This window comes from Salvelinus sp. IW2-2015, linkage group LG16 (assembly GCF_002910315.2).
Source record: "Salvelinus sp. IW2-2015 linkage group LG16, ASM291031v2, whole genome shotgun sequence".
NCBI lineage: Eukaryota > Metazoa > Chordata > Actinopteri > Salmoniformes > Salmonidae > Salvelinus > Salvelinus sp. IW2-2015.
The window spans coordinates 8,969,439-8,990,586 of record NC_036856.1 but is presented as its reverse complement, the minus strand read 5'-3'; the positions used below and the strand labels follow the sequence as shown (position 1 = coordinate 8,990,586).

Genomic DNA, 21,148 nt, shown 5'->3' with positions numbered 1-21,148 from the left:
ACATACTTTGTGTCTAGGACTTCCATGACCAATACTAGGACACACAAACAGAAATAACCACACCAACAGCATTTTGTGCAAAGAATGCTTCTACTGCACTTGGTTTACTGAACAGTTAAATACATTTGAATGAGAGGAATCTAGTCCATCACAGATCGAAGGATTCATTTAATATCGTCTAAAATTAACTACAAATGGATAGCAACTGTTGCAAGGCTACAATCATCCCGCTTTCTCTCACAGAACGGAATATAGGCACAGATAAAGAAACTGATCAGAAAACCTCATTGACGAAAAAAAAAAAAAAATCTTTCTCTTATCGGTAAAAGCTTCCCCTAGAATGAACTCAAAAGACTTCTTTAAACTGACTTGTCATATTGCACAATTTGGACAACCTTCTCTTCCCATAACCACATCCTCCGTCCTGCCCATTGCATAGCCTTGACTACATCTCCAACCAACTCACTGAGCAGAAATTATTCTAACCCCTCGTGTCAATAGAACTCGAACAATGATATTTTGCGAAATGTCCCTTGATTATCGCCATTCTGTTGAAAAATATCCCATTTTCCACTGATATAAGGCCAACAAGGGCCATCTCAACTTGCACTAATCTCTCATTCGGAATCATATAAGGTATCATTCAAAATAAAAGCTCTCTGGTCAGGAGATTGTTCTCAGTTCAAACAGCTGAGGATGAAGACGTCGACCACACCTGTCAATGACTCCTGATCATTCCCTGACAGTTTCTATGTCTATAGAGTTACAATGTCAAAACCTCTCGACTTGTGTTATACCCTGTCCATGTTAGTACCGTGTTCAGCTAGTTCCAGAAAAGGGGAAGCATGATGCATGTCAGGTCCATCTGATTACAAGAAAACAATGGTTGTCTTTAGACCCTAGCAAATACAACTAGCATCACAGTAGCATTTTACAAGCCAGTTATTTAGTCTCCCGTGAGCTATGGAATAGAGCAGTGGCCACAACAGTCGTGGAAGGTTTATAACATTGTGCAGCTTTATCATAATCTCCTGACGGTTTTGAAACAAGAACATTGATGAAAGATTAAATATTAATTCTAAATATATTTTTCTACAAAATTAAAATGCCCCCCAGGGTCCAATATATGCCTTATCGTCATAACTATCCAGTTGGGCAGCAGAATGGTAGATCTCAATGACAAATGTAACGGAGATGGGTTGGCTGGGTACAATGGCTTTACCCTGAAGCTGTTCAACATCGCCTGGTATTGTCTTGTGCCAGTCTGGGGCAAAGATCTGTGTGTTTGAACTTGAAGTGGCCTCAGTCAGCTGACGCCATGAACCAGAAAACTTCCTTGTGGTGAAGCGCATTTCTTTTTTTACAGTCACATGCTCCTCTTTCGGAATATAGTCTATGGGGCCATGGGGACAAATATTGACTTAAATCATTTTGTTTGAAGACCATGAAACGGGTGTTTAAGGCAATGGTTGAGCCTTCAGGTTGATTCTGTTGAATTTGCACATGACTAGTGAAGCGACTCTAATGTGAAAGACAAACACAAAACATGGTGATGAGAGAATTGGTTGGCTAGCAGTACACAGAAAAGCTCCCAGGGGCGGACCAATGACGCAGTTTCACTCAAAAGGGGTTAAGATGAGAGAAACCGCAACGATGGCCGCTCTTCTTCAGCTCAAGTGGTACGGGGAGCAACTGCCAATCGTCATAAGAGAAGCGGACCGGGGGGGGGGGGATCTGAACAAGAGCAAGCAGGTCTGCTTAACACTCAGCAGAGTGGATGAAAACTCAATTTCCCATGATGCTCCACTCAGGGCTAGCGCTAGCTTGTGGAGCCGGTTGCCAGTTACAACTACAACCTCCAAACTGGAGGAGTTGAGCGCCTGTGAAAAAGTGGTGCGTGACTAAGTACCTACACAAACCACAGCAACATTACTAGCCTACAGTTCTGAAAGAAAAATGACCAACTCGGACACTAGAGCAACTCAGAAACACAGGGTTGTATTCGTATTTTCTTTTTCTGGGTTCGAGGACCAGATGGAATGAATGACTAGGATAAGAGTATGTGTTGCAGCCTTGTGATGACTGGTATGGTAGTCCACTGTGCTCTCAAAAAGAAAACGCATAGAGTACACTGCCATTTCCAAAGCCCGTCGAGACACCTCCTAACCAAAATAAACATCCTTTAAGGAATTGTACATCAACGCAATAGGATTGCCGCCTCTCTATTTCACAAATCAACTTTCAATCATAAACAAAAAAAAAAATCACATGGCAAAATGTCATGGTAGCCTTTCCCGAATGATTCCACACCTTTGCAGCAAAGATGGTGTATCTCACACATAATTTGAGCGAAAACTCTGCGACGGATGTAAAAAGTCACTGTCCCACTAAGGATGGGGAAACTAAAAGCAAAACAAAACATTTCCGTAGCAGAGATTCTAGAGGAGACTGGAGGGGGCGCCTTTTCTTAGCTTTCCATCCCTCTCTTCTCCTTGGTGTCGTAAGAATGAGATTACAGTAATATAGCCACGACGGCAATCTTGCGGTGTTGGAAGAGGAATTGAGGGGGGAGAAGACATGTTGCCTCTGCGTGTGGGAGCATACGTAAGTGAGTTGGAGTAGGGGGGCTCAGGACGGAGTGGGGCTGGGGGGTTCCTCTGTCTTGGGCTCCCAGTCTGTGGGGCTTTCTGGCTCCCCAGCCCCTGCCCTACTGCAGTCTGTGTGTGGAGGAGGAGAAGGAGGAAGAAGGAAGGGACTGACACTAGAGAGGCTAGTCTCTGCTTCCTGAAGTCCTCCCATTGGAGGAGAGGGAGGAAGAGGCGGGCCTAAGCCCGCTGCACTGCTGCAGCAGGCCCCTACGGTTTTGATTTCCACTGGAACCAAGCTGGGATTGAGGCCATCTGTGCCATCTCCTCCTCCACCCCCACCCCCCATTCGAATCTCCGCCACCACGCTGAGGCCCGCCTCAGAAACCATGACCCCCTCCACCTCTCCGGCCTCCCCTAGCAACCCCCCTTCCGTGCTCTCCAGCTGGGGAGCCAAGGAGGAGGACAGGGCTTCCGTGATGATGGCCGCCGTCTCCGCCATCCAGTCCAGCTCCGTCGTCATCGTCAACTCTTCCCGGGCCCCTTCTAACGTAGCGCTGCTGGCCAGGCTGTTAGACTGGGAAGCCTGGGTCGCTGTACCTTGGGCATGGGCAGCCGAAGCCGCCTGGGGCTCGTCTGGCAGTCGGACCTGGCCGTTGGCTGCACCCCCCCGGGCTGGAGCTGCTCCTCCAGCTGCAGCTGCTGCGGTGGTGTTGTTGTTAAGGTTGTCCTGCAAGGCCGTCTGGTTTCCCCCCTGGCCCGCCTGCTGGTTCTGCAGCAGCATCTCCTGGATGCGGATCTGCTGCAGGATGGCCGGAAGCTCGTAGTGGTGGAAGAAGTAGATCATGGAGTGCTAGGGATGGAGGGAGGAAGAAAAGAGGTACAGGGGTTAAAACAAGTCTGTTTTTTAGTAATGGAGTTAGAAACTGGGCCTGGGGAGGCTGGAAGAGCTGTGGCTGGCATGACTTCAGGGGTRTGATCTCAAATCACAGGCGAATCGCTACATTGGCTAAAATGTAGCCTAGGATGCTAATCTCTTTGGGACAGGCACTAGCATGAGGGCTGAAACCTTAGCATCATGCAGTCACTATAACAGAGAAATTGATTTATTCAGGAAATTAGTTTAAAATTGGGTTTAAAAACCCACCCTAACCCAATATGACTTTCATTGCTATTTACTAAAATAAACACAGTTCTATGGTTTCTTAGATTACAGTAACATTTAATGAATAATAAGCCAGTATAACAGCACAATAACATGATAAAGCACTTTCCAGCTCAGCGTACTGAATAAATGAAGTGTGTAGGTCCCTTGAAACAAATGCAAAGCGTATAGTGTTTCCTATTCAAAACGCTGGACGATGGAGGAGTGTGTGGGCTAGTACAACACTAGTTTGGGAGTGTCTTTTCTCTAGTTTATTTAAAAAATGTCCACAATTTATTGTATAACTTTATTGTATTTTTTTCATCCAACTCGCCGTGTCTCACCTGTATGAAGAGCCAGGAGGTGACCAGAGCCAGGCTGCTGTACTGGCCGTTGAAGCGGTAGTGGTAGGCGTAGAACGCAAAGTGATACAGATAGAAGAACCTGCAGGAGACAGAGACAACCTCCTTAGAGAGTAGCTGAAAATACCAGCATCACACTGGACTGACTTGACTGTGGAATGGAAGGACTGCCTGGAACTGGAGAGACAAAGTGATCAGTTGTTTGCTGAAGTCATAGAAATGCGCCAAATAGTTCCCTCCTCGTCAACCCATCCCCATTTTATGAGATATTGGAGGGTATGCACGGCTTACCTCAGCCAACGGCATTTGCTGGTGTTGGCGTGTTGGACTCACCTCAGCCAATGACGTTTGCTGGTGTTGGTGTGGCAGCAGATGGCGTCGTACTGGTCGGCCAGCCACACGATGAGGATGATGTAGAAGGCTGTGGTGGTGTCGTTGAAGAACTCCGACATGATGGCCTCCATGCCTGGTAGAGAGGGAAAGCGTCTTCTTACTCATACTGTTCATTCGTAAATAAAATAATTGTAAAAAAAACAAGACCCAGCTTGTTGCATGGTGGCTCAAACGGCGAGACACTCTTACCCACGAGAGCCAGGATGACGGTGAGCAGAGGGGCTGCCGGGAAGGCGATGGTCATGTTCATTTCCAACATCTGCAGCAGATCCACTGGTGAGACGGAAAGGGTCAAAGGTGAGAGAGTTTGGCGTAGGGTCAAAGACACTTGTGGCACAGAGTGTGTCTTTCAAGGCTGCTAGAGGGGTCTGTGTGTGTGTGTGTGTGTGTGTTCTCACCGATGAAGACGAAGATCTGGTGGTGGGAGTAGCGTAGCAGCATAGACACTGACAGGGTCTGCAGATAGAGCAAAACAAAAATGTAACTGTCAACGGAATGCCTCGTTCTTACCTTTCACCTTTCCTTTTTTATATATATATGTTTTTAAAGGAGGTAAAGCACATTTCTGTGGAAACAGACAAAAGCTTATCTTACGTTTCTTCTTTACATGAGAAACCAAGAGAGCATGTCGTTAGCACCAGCTAATTTATCATAAAAATGTATTGTTTTGGTGAAACGTTAGATAAGGAACCCAAATAAAGGCTTCTCATGGGCTAAATTGAACACTTGTGATGTTTTAAAACGTAGGATTTTGAACACTTGGGATTTTTAACACTTTTGACAAATGGTGTGTGGAGACTGATACTTACGAATATTACCATGATGACAAAGGCAGCCAGGTAGGAGGTGCGGGCCATCCACATGCTGACAAATCGGTAGTGTTCCCCTGACACCACGTTCCTGAGGAAGCCTGTTCTCACACACACACAGAGCACCGATCAGAGACACGCACTCACACACAGTTTTGCATACCACCAAGGAAAGATACCATGCAGGAGAAACAGACACAGACCTCCACCCTAAACCACCGTGTACCTTTATTCTCCTCGTTCTCAGCCAGGGCCTTGACGCTGGACATCAGAATGTCATCGTAGCCCAGGAACTCATCCAGGAGGAAGCGGCTGAAGCCGTCCCCAAAGCACTGGTCCTTCATTGGGTCTGCATACGCACACAGGCGCAAGATTAGGTTACGAAGCCTCACACAGACAGCACCTCCTGTCCTCAGAACACTGCGTCTGTGCTACTTCAACCAGGCTTTTTAGTGTGCCCGAGTACAATGTTGAGTGAAGTAGTTTCCTGACGATACTTTGATTGCGCTTGCCTTTAAAGCTCTGGATAAGAGCGTCTGCTAAAATGCTAATGTGAAAGTTAGCCGTGGGCGCGCAACAAAGGGTGGTCTGAGAGCGCTTTCAGCTTCGTTAAGATGACTGCTTAATAGAGCACCATTGTGTTGGCCAATATGACCTATGGCCCAAATACTAAAATATTTCAAAATAAAAGTCAGCAGCGAGCTAGCTCCTGTCCATCTTAGCCACCAGAGGTTGAGTACATCAGCATGCTCATCGGTAACTACTGATCTAACCAACTACTGCTGCTGCTCATCGGTAACTACTGATCTAACCAACTACTGCTGCTGCTCATCGGCTAACTACTGAATCTAACCAACTACTGCTGCTGCTCAATCGGTAACTACTGATCTAACCAACTACTGCTGCTGCTCATCGGTAACTACTGATCTAACCAACTACTGCTGCTGCTGTCATCGGTAACTACTGTATCTAACCAACTACTGCGCTCGTGCTCATCGCTAACTACTGATCTAACCAACTACTGCTGCTGCTCATCGCTAACTACTGATCTAACCAAACTACTTCTGCTGCTCATCGGTAACTACTGATCTAACCAACTACTGCTTCTGCTCATCAGTAACTACTGATCTAACCAACTACTGCTGCTGCTCATCGTAACTACTGATCTAACCAACTACTGCTGTTGCTCGTAGTAACTACTGATCTAACCAACTACTGCTGTTGCTCATCAGTAACTTAACTGATCTAACCAACTACTGCTGTTGCTCGTCAGTAACTACTGATCTAACCAACTACTGCTCATCGGTAACTACTGATCTAACCAACTACTGCTATTTGGGAAGCTAACTTGTAAGTCAGTGGTCATAGTTCCTATCACTTAGCAACATTAGTTCCTATCACTGTTTATGACACATGCTATGGCATGCTTTTGAGTGTTCATAGTAGGCTTTATGACAGAGCTTACCCAGATATGAATATGTATGACACCTGCTATGTCATGCTTATGAGTTTAGACAGGCTTAATAACACCGCTCATCTAGCTAAGACCATTCATAACATCTGTGATCATGTGTTATGTCATGCTTATGACAGCGTTAAGTAGGCTTTATAACCACTTACCGAGCGTGACGACCATTACGGGGATGTTGAGGCGTTGCCGGGTGGTCTGGGACAAGCGGAGGAAGCCGTACTCCAGAGAGTACTCAACTATGTACTCCTCCTGAGGCCACACTGACGACACACACAGAGAGAAACATTTACAGGTAAGCAGTGCAGCTTACCACACCAACAAAGCACACACACAGCAACCCACCAACCCCACACACTCTTGCAGTGCATTAGAACAACTCATATTTAAACTAGTTAGAGACCACCTAAAATGTCAAAACATTGACAGAAACGCATTGCCAAGACTTAATTAAAAGCAAATTAGGGAAAGGAGGAGTCAGACTTATAGCAATAAAACACAAAACATGCATACATAGCACGTAAGAAACGTTATGCAAAGGCCATTTAMAATTGTTAAAGCCAATGCAAGGGCACACAGACACGACACAAACAGGGCCTAAACTAAAGTCTGGAGCCTGGCTCTCGACTGCTAGAGCGAGCTGCAAAAGGTCAGCTCAACAGTCTTCGTCTTGGCACAGCCAGGGCCCACTGCAGGAAATGCTATGGCATCATGGCCACACAGTCGGATTCAAACAGTCTGCTCCATCACAACAACAGCTACAGGAAGTCGTTGAGGTGGCAGAAGACAAGGGAACACATTTTTGGAATGGAATCATGCCAGAAGGGGGTGACCAAGGACAACAAGATGGCCGGAAGGGAGCTAGCTTGCAGGAAGAGGGAAGGAGGAAGAAAGGAGCAGTGAGAGGAGAGGATTGAGGATTCTCACTCACTAGGGGTGTAGACAGGTAGGTAGGGTTGGGTTGGTTGAGTTTACCTGCTCGTGTTAGCATCTCAATCTCGGAGACTGTCTCCCTCAGCGGCTGCATACCTTTAGTGGGCGACTGGCTGAAGGAGAGGTCCTGGCTGTCGTTGAGGCCCCCTCCCCCAAGGCCGATGCCGCTCAGCGAGGGCTTCAGCCGCGGCTCGATGTCTAGCTCAAACTGACAGCGAGAGGAGAAAAAGACTTGAGTAGTCAGACCCCTTGACTTTTTGCTAATTGTTGTCGTWTTACAGCCTGAATTTAAAATTGATTCAATTGAGATGTGTCACTGGCCTACACACAATACCCCATAATGTCAAAGTAGAAATATGTTTAAACATTTTTACAAATTAATAAAAAAATGAAAAACTGAAATGTCTTGAGTCAATAAAGTCAACCTCAGTTATGGCAAGCCTAAAGAAATTGCATGGACTCATTCTGTGTGCAATAAGTGTTCACCATGATTTTTTTTATGTGTACCCCACACATACAGATAATTGTAAGGTCCCCCAGTCGAGCAGTGAATATCAAACACAGATTCAACCACAAAGAACAGGGAAGTTTCCCAATGCCTCGTAAAGAAGGGCATCTATTGGTAGATGGGTAAAAATTCAAAAGCAGACATTGAATATCCCTTTGAGCATGGTGAAGTTATTAATTACACTTTGGATGGTGTATCAATACACCCAGTCACTACAAAGACACAGGCGTCCTTTCTAACTCAGTGGCCGGAGAGGAAGGAAACCGCTCAGGAATTTCGTTAAAGTTTAATGGATGTGATAGGATAAAACTGAGGATGGATCAACAACATTGTAGTAACTACAATATGAACCTAAATGACGGAGTGAAAAGAAGGAAGCCTGTACAGAATACAAATATTCCAAAACATGCATCCTGTTTGCAATAAGGCACTAAAGTAAAACTGCAAAAAATGTGGCCCAAAAAATGTACTTTATGTCCTGAACACAAGCCTTACATTTAGGGCAAATCCATCATATCACTCAGTACCACTTCATATTTTCAAGCATGACAATGGCTGCATCATGTTATGGGTATGTTTGTCATCAGCAAGGACGAGGTGTTTTTTTTAGGATAAAAAGCAACGGAATAGAGCTAAGCACTGGAAAAATCCTAGAGGAAAACCTGGTTCAGTCTGCTTTCCAACAGACACTGGGAGACAAATTCACCTTTCAGCAGGACAATAACCTAAAACACATGGCAAAACACACTAGAGTTGCTTACTATGATGACATTGAGTGGCCTAGTTTTAGTTTACTTAAAATCGGCTTGAAAAACGATGGCCAAACTTGAAAATGGCTGTCTAGCAATGATCAACAACCAACTTGACAAAGTTTGAAGAATATTGTACAATCCAGGTGTGCAAAGCACTTAAGAGACTTACCAAAGACTRATAGCTGTAATCAGTGCCAAAGGTGATTCAAACATGTATTGACTCATGTGTGAATACTTAAGTAAATGAGATATTTTATGTTCAATACATATGAGATAGTGTGTGTAGATGGGTGAGAAAAACAAATGTAATCCATTTTGAATTCAGGCTGTAACACAAAATGTGGAATAATACTTTCTGAAGGCACTGTGTTAACAATGCAAGGTCATTGTATGGTCATTATTCTGGACAGGGGCACGCGGTAGCAGGATCATTGGTGTCTCTGCCTTTAGCCTTCCTCTCAAGCCCCCATCCCTGCTTCCCTCCCTCACCTGCACAGAGCTGTTGTCAAACATCTCCAGGGTCATCTCCTCCTCGTCGTCCTCCTCCTCCTCCTCGTGGTGCAGCGCGGTCAGGCCCAGCCCTCCTCCTCCCTCTCCATCCCCCTCTGGTTCCTTGACCAGGCCCTGGAAGCCGTCCGTGTCGTAGAACTGCAGGAAGATGGGCGCACGCGACGAGTTGCGCTGGATCTCCACGCGCAGGATGCCATCACGCGGCCACTTCTCCCGCACGTGCTCCAGGCAGTTGATGGGCGAGCGGGAGAAGGCGATGTGGATGTAGGCCAGGATGAAGAGCACAAACAGGGCCTGGTAGAGGTAGAGAGAGGTAGAGCAAGAGAGAGGTAGAGAGCATTAAACTACGGCAGATTGTCTAGGGCGATATTGGTATTTWCAGATGTTTAATGTGGGGGGGGAAATCGATACAGTTACATATCGCTATATTATATAGATACTTTGATAGGTAAAAAATTTAAGTGAGCAAACATGTTTTCAACTCATTTTCTCTTGCTCTGTCATCTCTGCAGCAGACATATAGTGAGCAACATGTTTGGAATATCGAATTGTAATACATATAGGATCATGGGAATCGCTATACGTATCGTATCGGCACCTAAGTATCATGATAATATCGTATTGTGAGGTCACTGGCAATGCCCTAGTTTAAGGGACACATTTTTGAAAGTTTCCCCTCCTGCAACACTGATAATGTTAATGACAATCACATTGCCAGAAACAGAAACAAAAGATAGTTCACGTACGTGCAAGGTTTGAGGAGTAGCAGAAAGAGATCCTGTCAGGATCGGGGTCAATTGCTTTTCAAAATTTTCCCCCAACCCTGAATCCTATACATCAAATGGTGGAGAAATAGCCTAASTCGGTCCTGGGGCTCCCCCTAGGTGCACATTTTGGGTTTTGTACAAGCACTACACAGCTGATTCAAATAACCAACTCATCATCAAGCTTTGATTATTTGAATCAGCTGTGTACCCAGGGGGGGCCCCGGGACCAAGTTTGGGAAACCCTGGCCTAAATGACCGTCACAGAGGCTGCTTAGTGAAGGTGCCCACTACAAAAGGTGCAGTAGGATAGATTCCTACAGAGAGCAGTCAGCTGAGGAGAAACATGAGGTGCTAGAGAGCCTGGTCTATTTAGAATGATCCTCTTCATCGGGAAGCCAACACTCAGAACATCAAAAAGATGCTTGTGTCCAAAGCTAAAGTATCAGTGACAACAGAGACAGATAGGGGACGTGCCATTTTGTTTCCCATCCATCGCATCCCAACGAGTAGTGGCAGGCAGGTTCCTCTGAAAATGGCTGTCCATCTCTCTTCTCCTCTGTCCTTCCCTCTCTCTCCCCCCCTTCTCTCTGCATCAGAGCGTCTCTCTTCTCTCCTGTCTGGTTACGGACCCAGGCAGGCGGATTCCCACTGTCAGTTAGCTTGTGTGGAGGCCTGGTACATAATGTACACACACACGGAGCGCCAAGTCTAGGTCCAAGAGGCTTCTTAACAGCTTCTACCTGCAAGCCATAAGACTCTTGAACAATTAATCAAATGGCTACCCAGACTATTTGATTGTCCCCACCCCCCATTTTTACACTGCTGCTACTCTCTGTTTATTATCCATGCCTAGTCACTTTACCTCTACCTACATATTACCTCGACTAACCGGTGCCCCTTCACATTGTACCAGAACCCCCTGTATATAGCCTCGCTACTGTTATTTTATTGTTGATCCTTAAATATTTTTTTAAATATACATATTAAAACTGTATTGTTGATTAAGTGCTTGTAAGTAAGCATTTCACTGTAAGGTTGTATTCGGTGCATGTGACAAATACAATTTGATTCGACTTTTGATTTGATACAAACATTAACAATACCTTCCTAATATTGAGTTGCACCACCACCCCCATCCCCACACAGCAGTGTTGTAGTTCTTGACACACTCAAACCGGTGGGCCTGGCTCCTACCATACCCCGCTCAAAGGCACTTCAATCTTCTGTATTGCCCATTCACCCTCTGAATGGCACACACACACAATCCATGTCTCAATTGTCTCAAGGCTTAAAAATCATTCTTTATCCCATCTCCTCACCTTCATCTAAAGTGATTGAAGTGGATTTAAAATGGTGACATCATATCTTTCAGCTGGTCAGCCTGTCATGTAAAGAGCAGGTGTTCTTAATGTTTTGTACACTCAGTGTATGTATGCACACACACCTTGACCGCATAAAAACATAATCAACAACCTCTGATCGTTTTTATCCACACAGATAAGGAAAAAAGCTAGGACAGGAGAGCTCTAATGTAATGCCTGTTAAGATGACTCACTAGTGACTAGACTGAGTTGAGGGTCACTGCAATTATAACCCTCTGAAAATGCCTGTCTTTGGTGTTATGCTGCCTGCAACCTTCATGCAAAGCTGATGAGGATGAGTGTGCATTTTGGTCAATGTGAGCCTTTATGCCCGGAGTTGCACAAGCAAAGTCTTTCCCGGGTTTAAGTCTAATCACAGCCTTACTGCAATGTTCAAACTCGAGTTAATTACTGGCTATGATAATACATTGTGTAGAATAGATGTGTCAATCATTGACTCTGTTGATGACAAGGATGTGGCTAGAATTAATACATTTGACATGTACAACCTTCCCACCTAATGCTAAGGTTTTTCTTGGTTATTGTTGTGCTGAATCAAACCATTCCTATGCGCCAGTGTGATGTGCCACAGAGATAAATACGTACATGATTTGTTTATTTGGTCAGAATCTGATACAATCAGGCGGCAATTGTGGAGGTTGATTATTTATGTTCTACTCAACTGTAAGATCTAAGGCCCACACTATTCCACACATCAAAACAGAGGCAGCAGCAGTAGTAGCAGCAGAACCACTCCAAACAAATTCGGAATTTGGACTGTGGCATGATCACAGGATGCAAAGAACGGCGAGGGCACGCTGCATAGACCCATTCACGTCCTACTTTTGGCAGGTCAAGTTGAGGTTCAACAAACTACACTATAGTTGGATGAGAAACTAACCAGCCATTTCTACCCTCTCTTGTTTGAATGTTACACAAAGATGGTTTCTCATTGTGGTATTGTTCATGATAAACTGCTGTTTTGTTGAAGCACTGTTTGGAGATATGGTGGGGGGATAATATAAGTAGTCTACTTCCATTGACATGTGCATTCTGTATTCAGTGGCCAGGGTGTGCATTTCCAGGGGGGGGGGTGAACTCCATGCACACCTTTACTGTTTACCATTTTCTGTAGGTGCATTTACATACACTGTAGAGAGAAATACTGTCAGTGAGTAGCACACAAACAGTCTGGGGGTTCCACAAAAACAGTCCATGGGAAGTCCGAAACTAAATACAATTTAATTTAAACTTACTGTGCCAGTGGGCAGGACGGTTGGTCATTACGAATTTGAGACAAAATATCTAAAAAGATTGTATTATTAAACATACTTTCCAAACGTGGGTCTGTTGTAGACCTGCTTACCTAATGTCAAAATAAAAATGTCCTGCATGTGCACCATTATGTGGACAAAAAGGAATACCTTGTGGGGGACTTTGACATGAGGTAAGCAGAGATTAATTGGTTCTACAACAGACCCACGTTTGGAAGCTCCATGAGATGTTTTGTCTCAAATTCCCCACCCATTGGCACAGTAAATTGAAATGGATTTGGATTTAACTTCTGGCTTCCCACTGACTTTTTGTGCAACCCAATACAATTGAAAGCAATGCTAGTGTATGTAATAGAACAGCGTTGCTAAAAGCACCTACATTTTCTGTAATCATTGGAAGAAGTTACCCTGTGAGAAGCAGCAATCACACATGTTCAAAACCAATTTCAAGCAAATTAACCTACCGTTCGTTCTTGTTAGCCGATTCTTGACATTGTAGCCTACATGAAGGTAAAATAGTGAGAGGAAAGTCTTACCTTCAATAGGACAAAGAACTCGAAGATTCGTCTGAAAGATGGTGGAAACAATCTGGCATAGGTAACTGCCATCTTGAAGAATAGGGCATGGAAAAGTCTGTCTCGAACATTGATGAGTGGGTTCTGGTTGATATTAGGGTTTCGTATTCTGTTCGCCCCGCCATTGTTATTTAGCGGGGCGTTATTGTTCACGTTGCCCTGGTTTTCTGACATTGTATGTCTGGCAAGACGACTGATAGCAAGTCACTATCTCAATCCAGTTCAAACGTAGATCTATGTACGCAACTTAACCGCACTGGCACCAACAACTCCAACTGTAGGATGGTGCAAAACTGCATTAACTTGAWGCAATAATGCAGCTGTCAGTTTACATAGAAAAGTCACAATTGCTAAGAGGTGACCAATTTGATGTCTAGAAGGGCTGTGCGTTATATAAATTTTTCCGACATAGTCGTTGTGTATCTGGCATTCTGGCTTAACTCCCAAAGCGCCCCCACTAGCGTAGCTAACGTTAGCTAATGAGTTCCAATACAACTCAACTACTGTAGCAACCTAAAAATGGCACATACAGGAATGTTAAAATATTCTTTACAAATTTTTACTAGCCGTTTTAGGCCTTATAACTAAGCGTCAGTCACCATTCAAACCCCGGCTAATTAACTACCTGCAACATACCATTGCTAACATGCTAGTTAGCACTGGTGGTAAGCAACATTCCGAGGCGAAAACATTGACGATTATGGTGATGTATATTCTTAGTATAGTATGCTAACTTAGCTTGTATGCATTTGTCTCATTACAATTCACCAGAAACGTCCAATAAAATAAAAAACGTTTATCAAGTTAGCTAGCACTACCCTGCTCACGCTATAGTGGCTAACGCTCACGTTCAAGTCCTACGATGATAACCCGTATGTTACTTTTTAGTCGAGAGTTCGCCTCGAAAATGTCGATCTCAGTTTGACTTTTTAGATGGACATTGAGTATGATTCCCGATTTCTTTTATTTTACCGTTTGCAATACTCTCAACCAGTTTAACGATTCCTTAGCATCAACCATTAAGTCTTGAAAACAAACAAGGCAAGTCAAGAGTTTGACAATAGTCGATTAGAGCGAGCGCCCTCTGTAGATGCAACGTCCATTCACTTTTTTTTTTATAAAGGATCATAAAAAATATATACTCAGTGTAAACAACAATTGACAGATTAAACTGTGATTCGTTTTCGATGAAATTATAATCTACCAAGGAAAACGCAATTTATAAAAAATGTTGCAGGCAACTCAAAATAGTTCTAAATTCGCCGTCAGGGGTCCTACCGTACCATCTTTGTGTTCATGGCTATAAGGTATCCATATTTTGTCAAATTTACGTCAAAAGTTTAATTTTGTTGTATTTTAGCTAACCTTAACCTAATTATCATAATCTGCTGCGTAAAGTTCTCATAACCTGCTATGATTATGACAAAAGTTAATATGACAAAAGCTGTATCTCTTCTAGCCATGACCCATATTTTGTTTGTAGCTGGACGTTGGATGGGGTGTATTCATTAGTCATATTCCGTTGCAAAAAGCTTTGTCAAATTAACATCAGATTTGCAAAACGCTTTGCAACGGAATACGACAACCGGGGAGGGACTTTTTGGACAATTTGTCCAATAGAAACTCTCGTTGCAAAACGTTTTACTTTTGGGAGTAAATAGTTTCCGTTGTAAAATGTTTTGCAACAGGATCGGACTAATTAATACACCCCTGATTTATTGCACAGTGCTAGATAGATGGTAAGGAAATACATTTTAAATCTCACCTACTAGTTCTATGAATAAGAGATGTACATTTAGCTAGATTATTACTATTTTATTATTAGTTCGTCTTATGTAGTTGCTTCATGGTCAGGTTCTCTACATTTTACCATTGCTATATGCTATCTAGCTAATGCTAGCTTGCTAATCAGGATAATTATTTATATAGCTAGTTTATGCAAGCAGCTAATGCATATGAGCTAGTAAGCTTTATTACAACATATATTTACATTTGAGTTATTTAGCAGACGCTATTATCCAGAGCAACCTACATGACCATATAACGGTTCGCTAACTAAGTAACCTAACGAACTAATAAGTGATTATGTTAGAAGAATACGATTGCAAAGAAGGTGATTACAAGCAAATTTGACATGTAGCTAGCTAGAATTATGTCTCTTGCGTGTGTTATACCTGCAAAGTGTAGCCCAAGGAAGCCACGCAAGGGACGGATTAAACATACATTTCTCTGATTGGACAAGGACAGAAAACACATGCTCAATCAGTGGACAAGTGTATGGTTGAATGATGGAGGTGGCCTATGTTTGTGAGTGGGAGAAGAGACCCAAGAGCAACCACTGTCCATCCATCCCACTGGTGTGTGCCTGGTCCTGCAGGAACCTAGTTGCCTTTACCACAGACCTAAAAAATGAAGAAGATGAAAAAGGTACACAGCTATGCTTTTGGTACTGATCTTCTGACAGTTTTGATGTTATTGTGCAGAGCAAATCAAACAAATCCCATTGCCCGTATCAGTTTTGATCCTATAAACGCATATCATTTTGCATATGTAATTCAACGCCTAGTGACTTGATTAGCAGAACATGCACTGCAGCAATTTGCTTTATTTCAGAAGTCAGTCATATGGTCCACATCATTGACACAGAGCACCCATGGGATGTGTACTCCATTTACTCTGGACATGCCGAGGTCATATCCTGTCTGGAGTGGGACCAATCAGGTGGGTCAACATAGTAGTAACACCAAATCCACCCTTAAAAGAATAATCCACTCAAACTATATATATATATATATATATATATATTATAGATAATATATATATATATATATATATATATATATATATATATTATATATATATACAGTGGGGAGAACAAGTATTTGATACACTGCCGATTTTGCAGTGTTTCCTACTTACAAAGCATGTAGAGGTCTGTCATTTTTATCATAGGTACACTTCAACTGTGAGAGACGGAATCTAAAACAAAAATCCAGAAAATCACATTGTATGATTTTTAAGTAATTAATTTGCATTTTATTGCATGACATAAGTATTTGATCACCTACCAACCAGTAAGAATTCCGGCTCTCACAGACCTGTAGTTTTTCTTTAAGAGCGCCTCCTGTTCTCCACTCTTACCTGTATTAACTGCACCTGTTTGAACTCGTTACCTGTATAAAAGACACCTGTCCACACTCAATCAAACAGACTCCAACCTCTCCACAATGGCCAAGACCAGAGACTGTGTAAGGACATCAGGGATAAATTGTAGACCTGTACAAGGCTGGGATGGGCTACAGGACAATAGCCAAGCAGCTTGGTGAGGAGGCAACAACTGTTGGCACAATTATTAGAAAATGGAAGAAGTTCAAGATGACGGTCAATCACCCTCGGTCTGGGGCTCCATGCAAGATCTCACCTCGTGGGCATCAATGATCATGAGGAATGTGAGGGATCAGCCCAGAACTACACGGCAGGACTGGTCAATGACCTGAAGAGAGCTGGACACAGTCTCAAAGAAACCATTAGTAACACACTACGCCGTCATGGATTAAAATCCTGCAGCGCACGCAAGGTCCCCCTGCTCAAGCCAGCGCATGTCCAGGCCCGTCTGAAGTTTGCCAATGACCATCTGTGATGATCAGAGGAGGATGGGAGAAGGTCATGTGGTCTGATGAGACAAAAATAGAGCTTTTTGCTCTAAACTCCACTCGCCGTGTTTGGAGGATAGAAGGATGAGTACAACCCCAGAACACCATCCCAACCGTGAAGCATGGATGGAAACATCATTCTTTGGGGATGCTTTCTTGCAAAGGGGACAGGACGACTGCACCGTATTGAAGGGAGATGGATGGGGCCATGTATCGCGAGATCTTGACCAACAACCTCCTTCCCTCAGTAAGAGCATTGAAGATGGGTCGTGGCTGGGTCTTCCAGCATGACAACGACCCGAAACACACAGCCAGGGCAACTAAGGAGTGGCTCCTAAGAAGCATCTCAAGGTCCTGGAGTGGCCTAGCCAGTCTCCAGACCTGAACCCAATAGAAATCTTTGGAGGAGACCGAAAGTCCGTATTGCCCAGCGACAGCCCCGAAACCTGAAGGATCTGGAGAAGGTCTGTATGGAGGAGTGGGCCAAAATCCCTGCTGCAGTGTGTGCAAACCTGGTCAAGAACTACAGGAAACGTATGATCTCTCGTAATTGCAAAACTAAGGTTTCTGTACCAAATATTCAGTTCTGCTTTTCTGATGTATCAAATACTTATGTCATGCAATAAAATGCTAATTAATTAATTAAAAATCATACAATGTGATTTTCTGGATTTTTGTTTTAGATTCCTTCTCTCACAGTTGAAGTGTACCTATGATAAAAATTACAGACCTCTACATGCTTTGTAAGTAGGAAAACCTGCAAAATTGTCAGTGTATCAAATACTTGTTCTCCCCACTGTGTATATATATATATATATATATATATATATATATATTATAAATTAGTCCACTGTTGATACGGTCCCAAAATGTTTGAATACAGCAATCAAGTTTTCAAGATATAGGTCTTTCAAAAAGCTAATTGTAACTTGCCACATAATCATGATGATGTGGCAAGTTATTGAAAAGTAGTTTGAGTGGATTATTCCTTTAAAGGTGCAACTGCCCTATCAGTCCAGATAGACTAATGTGGATTGCCAGGAAGTGTCCCTGGTGTATTGAGTTTAAAGGTTGCGCGTGTGTGTGCGTGCGCACACGCACGATTGCATCCGTTCATGTGTCTTTGTGTGTTCCAGGTTCCAGGTTGTTGTCTGCTGATGGAGACGGGCAGATCAAGTGCTGGGCGATGGCAGATCACCTGGTGAACAGCTGGGAGACTTCACTAGGGAGTGCTGTGGACGGAGACCCTATCGTAGCTCTGTCCTGGCTGCATAATGGAGTCAAGCTGGCTCTGCATGTGGAGATGGTAATGGACCAGCTTATTCTCATATTCACAGTGTCTACCAGCTCTTCTCAACTGTCTATGTGGACCTTGTGATTTATTACTTTGTCAGTATTTTATAGACAAGTTTAAGAGCATTGGGCCAGTAACTGAAAGGTTGCTAGATCGAATCCCCGAGCTGACAAGGTAAAAATKTGTCGTTCTGCCCCTAAACAAGGCAGTTAACACACTGTTCCTAGGCCGTCATTGTAAATAAGAATTTGTTCTTAACTGACTTGTCTAGTTAAATAAAGGTTTAATAAAATAAAATAAAAACCTTTACACTGTATACTGGTTGAAAATGGCAGATTTGGACACTGATAAGCGGCTAAATTGGAACGCGGTGGCTGTACAGTAACATGCTATACATGATGTCAGAGCTCGGGGTGTCCGCTTCACAGCTCTGTATGGGTTTTGACTGACAGCCGTTCTGAACATGAGCACTGCGCTTGACAAGAAGTTGCCCCCATTCCTCGCGCTAATTGGGCAACTTTTGCAAATGTTTTGTTGTCTGAGTGAGGGAAGCTGTAAATTACGAGGACTCAATGTATTTTGAGAGATGATACGTTGAGGATTATAATAAACCTCATACAAGCAGGCCAAACACCCGTGAGTCCAAATGTCCACTTCACATTTCCATATCATAAAACCTATGTAATACACAGTGTCAACGTTTAGGAACACTATGTTTGATGTACAGTTACAAGATGACATGGCTTTACACCCTACYTTGTCCTGAACAGAATGAGTCTATGTTTGTTGTATTTTGAAGAAGATTTGCCGCGGACTACACACCAGAATGCACTTATGACTCCATTCTATGGGCACCAAAATTACGATCTGCTTCTCTGAATTGCCGTATGAAGCCTAACACTGTAAAATCGTATTTTATCATTTAGCTAGTCATGTTGACAATAGAGCAAACTTTCAAATTATGCCCACCTGACCCAGATTGCGATTTATAATGGACCGTTTTTGGATTGCGTAAACAACAACAGTAATTGTGTAAAGGCGGGAATGCAGGGCTAGGTTCACATCAAAACAACTTAAAGTGTGCTTGCTCTAGTTTCTCAACGGCACAGCTAGGAGAGCTAAAAAAATGCACCTTATAGTTGAAGACTCTTCTTTGAGTCATAAAAGTGCATTAAAATGACTTAGGAACTGTGCACACTTTGGAGAGGTGTGTGGCCACTTGGAAACACCAGTTAGACCTTTCACTCAAACCCTTGTGATTGTTTTTGCCTTATGTTGCACCTACTCCAAATTTTCCAATAATATTCTTATTATGTTACTGAATGTATCCAGAGTATTTTCAGATTTCGTTATCAACCAATGCTCCAAAAAGTACAGTAAATGTAAAATCCATATAAAATCAACAGTGTAATGTTTGGATTCAGTCTTGTGTCAGGTGAACTGTTGTCCTCACCTTTAGTCTAATACTTTTCCCATAATCTCTTAATTGTTCCCTTTTTAATTTCTACAATGGTTATGCATATGCTTTCCATATTTCTTCTGTAAGAAACATTTAAATGTAGTCTTGTATAGGCTAATTCTCATGAGTGTAAGGGGTTAAAGCTCTTGAGATCTGCCAATACTGTATATGCCACTATTTGACAGGGGTGCTGTAAAATGGCTGTGAAGCACTGCATATAACAAGCATATACAGACAGATCTGTAATTTGCCACTTAGTTTGTTGAAATGTGCTACTACCCACTCTCTCTCTCTACCTCTCCTCCAACCTTCCCCCACCCCAGTCGGGCTCCACCAACTTCGGGGAGAAGTTTTCACGGGTCAAGTTCTCGCCGTCTCTCACGCTGTTCGGGGGTAAGCCCATGGAAGGCTGGCTGGCAGTAACGGTGAGCGGCCTGGTCACGGTGTCCTTGCTGAAGCCCAACGGACAGCTGCTGACAGCCAGCGAGAGCCTGTGTCGCCTGAGGGGCCGTGTTGCCCTGGCCGACATCGCATTCACCGGCGGGGGCAACATCGTGGTGGCGGCAACGGACGGCAGTAGCTCCTCACCTGTGCAGTTCTACAAGGTATTAGCTAGCAACATCATTTTTTATTATTACTGGCTAACACCAGAAGTGCTGGTGTCTCTAAGTCTGGCAAGCGACACTGTACAAATGCTAATGCATTTTCTTTTCTTGTGAAGAGGGTTTACTCCAATGTAATGTATCAAGTAGTACTATTATTGCAATGCCATTATCGTGATTCTAATTCAAGGTGTGCGTGAGCGTGGTCAACGAGAAGTGTCGCATCGACACGGAGCTGCTGCCCTCGCTCTTTATGCGCTGCACCACAGACCCGGTCAGGAGGGACAAGTKCCCGGCCGTCACACACCTCAAGTTCCTCACCAGGGAGAACTCAGAYCAGGTGAGAGACACACACTGTGAACACGTTGTCTTTCCAAGTGTCCTTTATTGGGAGTTCTTTCCAGCTTTATCACTTACCAGTACAACATAAACTCAGCAAAAAAAGAAACCTCCCTTTTTCAGGACCCTGTCTTTCAAAGATAATTCGTAAAAATCCAAATAACTTCACAGATCTTCATTGTAAAGGGTTTAAACACTGTTTCCCATGCTTGTTCAATGAACCATAAACAATTAATGAACATGCATCTGTGGAACGGTCGTTAATAAGACACTAACAGCTTACAGACAGTAGGCAATTAAGGTCACAGTTATGAAAACTTAGAACACTAAAGAGGTCTTTCTACTGACTCTGAAAAACAC

The 21,148-nt window shown here is 43.5% G+C and overlaps 2 protein-coding genes across 6 annotated transcripts in view; one reads left to right on the top strand and one right to left on the bottom strand.

Moving 5' to 3' along the window:
• Positions 1 to 68: 68 nt before the first annotated feature.
• Positions 69 to 14,717, bottom strand: tmem259 (transmembrane protein 259). 3 transcript variants are annotated; one of them, XM_024004219.3, is made up of 11 exons: positions 13,403 to 14,717; positions 9,444 to 9,758; positions 7,737 to 7,902; positions 6,914 to 7,024; positions 5,520 to 5,642; positions 5,294 to 5,394; positions 4,883 to 4,940; positions 4,674 to 4,757; positions 4,425 to 4,557; positions 4,074 to 4,173; positions 69 to 3,438 (listed from the first exon to the last, which is right to left on the bottom strand). In XM_024004219.3, exons 1-11 carry the CDS (start codon positions 13,613 to 13,615, stop codon positions 2,629 to 2,631), a joined length of 2,214 nt encoding a protein of 737 aa, XP_023859987.1. In that variant the 5' UTR covers positions 13,616 to 14,717; the 3' UTR covers positions 69 to 2,628. The 3 variants fall into 3 exon arrangements, with proteins under 3 accessions (XP_023859987.1, XP_023859988.1, XP_023859989.1); XM_024004220.3 differs by having other exon boundaries at positions 7,791 to 7,902; XM_024004221.3 differs by lacking the exons at positions 69 to 3,438; positions 4,074 to 4,173 and having other exon boundaries at positions 4,421 to 4,557; positions 7,791 to 7,902.
• Positions 14,718 to 15,092: 375 nt separating this feature from the next.
• The window catches only part of LOC111975693 (mediator of RNA polymerase II transcription subunit 16), a 15,596-nt gene continuing 9,540 nt past the window's right edge, over positions 15,093 to 21,148 (top strand). The window contains exons 1-6 of one of the 3 annotated variants that reach the window (XM_024147567.2): positions 15,093 to 15,180; positions 15,689 to 15,868; positions 16,055 to 16,162; positions 18,231 to 18,400; positions 20,171 to 20,452; positions 20,640 to 20,789. In XM_024147567.2, the coding sequence (XP_024003335.1) occupies positions 15,727 to 15,868; positions 16,055 to 16,162; positions 18,231 to 18,400; positions 20,171 to 20,452; positions 20,640 to 20,789 (852 nt within the window). In that variant the 5' untranslated portion in view covers positions 15,093 to 15,180; positions 15,689 to 15,726. Of the gene's footprint in view, positions 15,181 to 15,683; positions 15,869 to 16,054; positions 16,163 to 18,230; positions 18,401 to 20,170; positions 20,453 to 20,639; positions 20,790 to 21,148 lie in introns of all 3 variants that reach the window. The other 2 variants (XM_070447502.1, XM_070447501.1) reach the window with 2 other exon arrangements.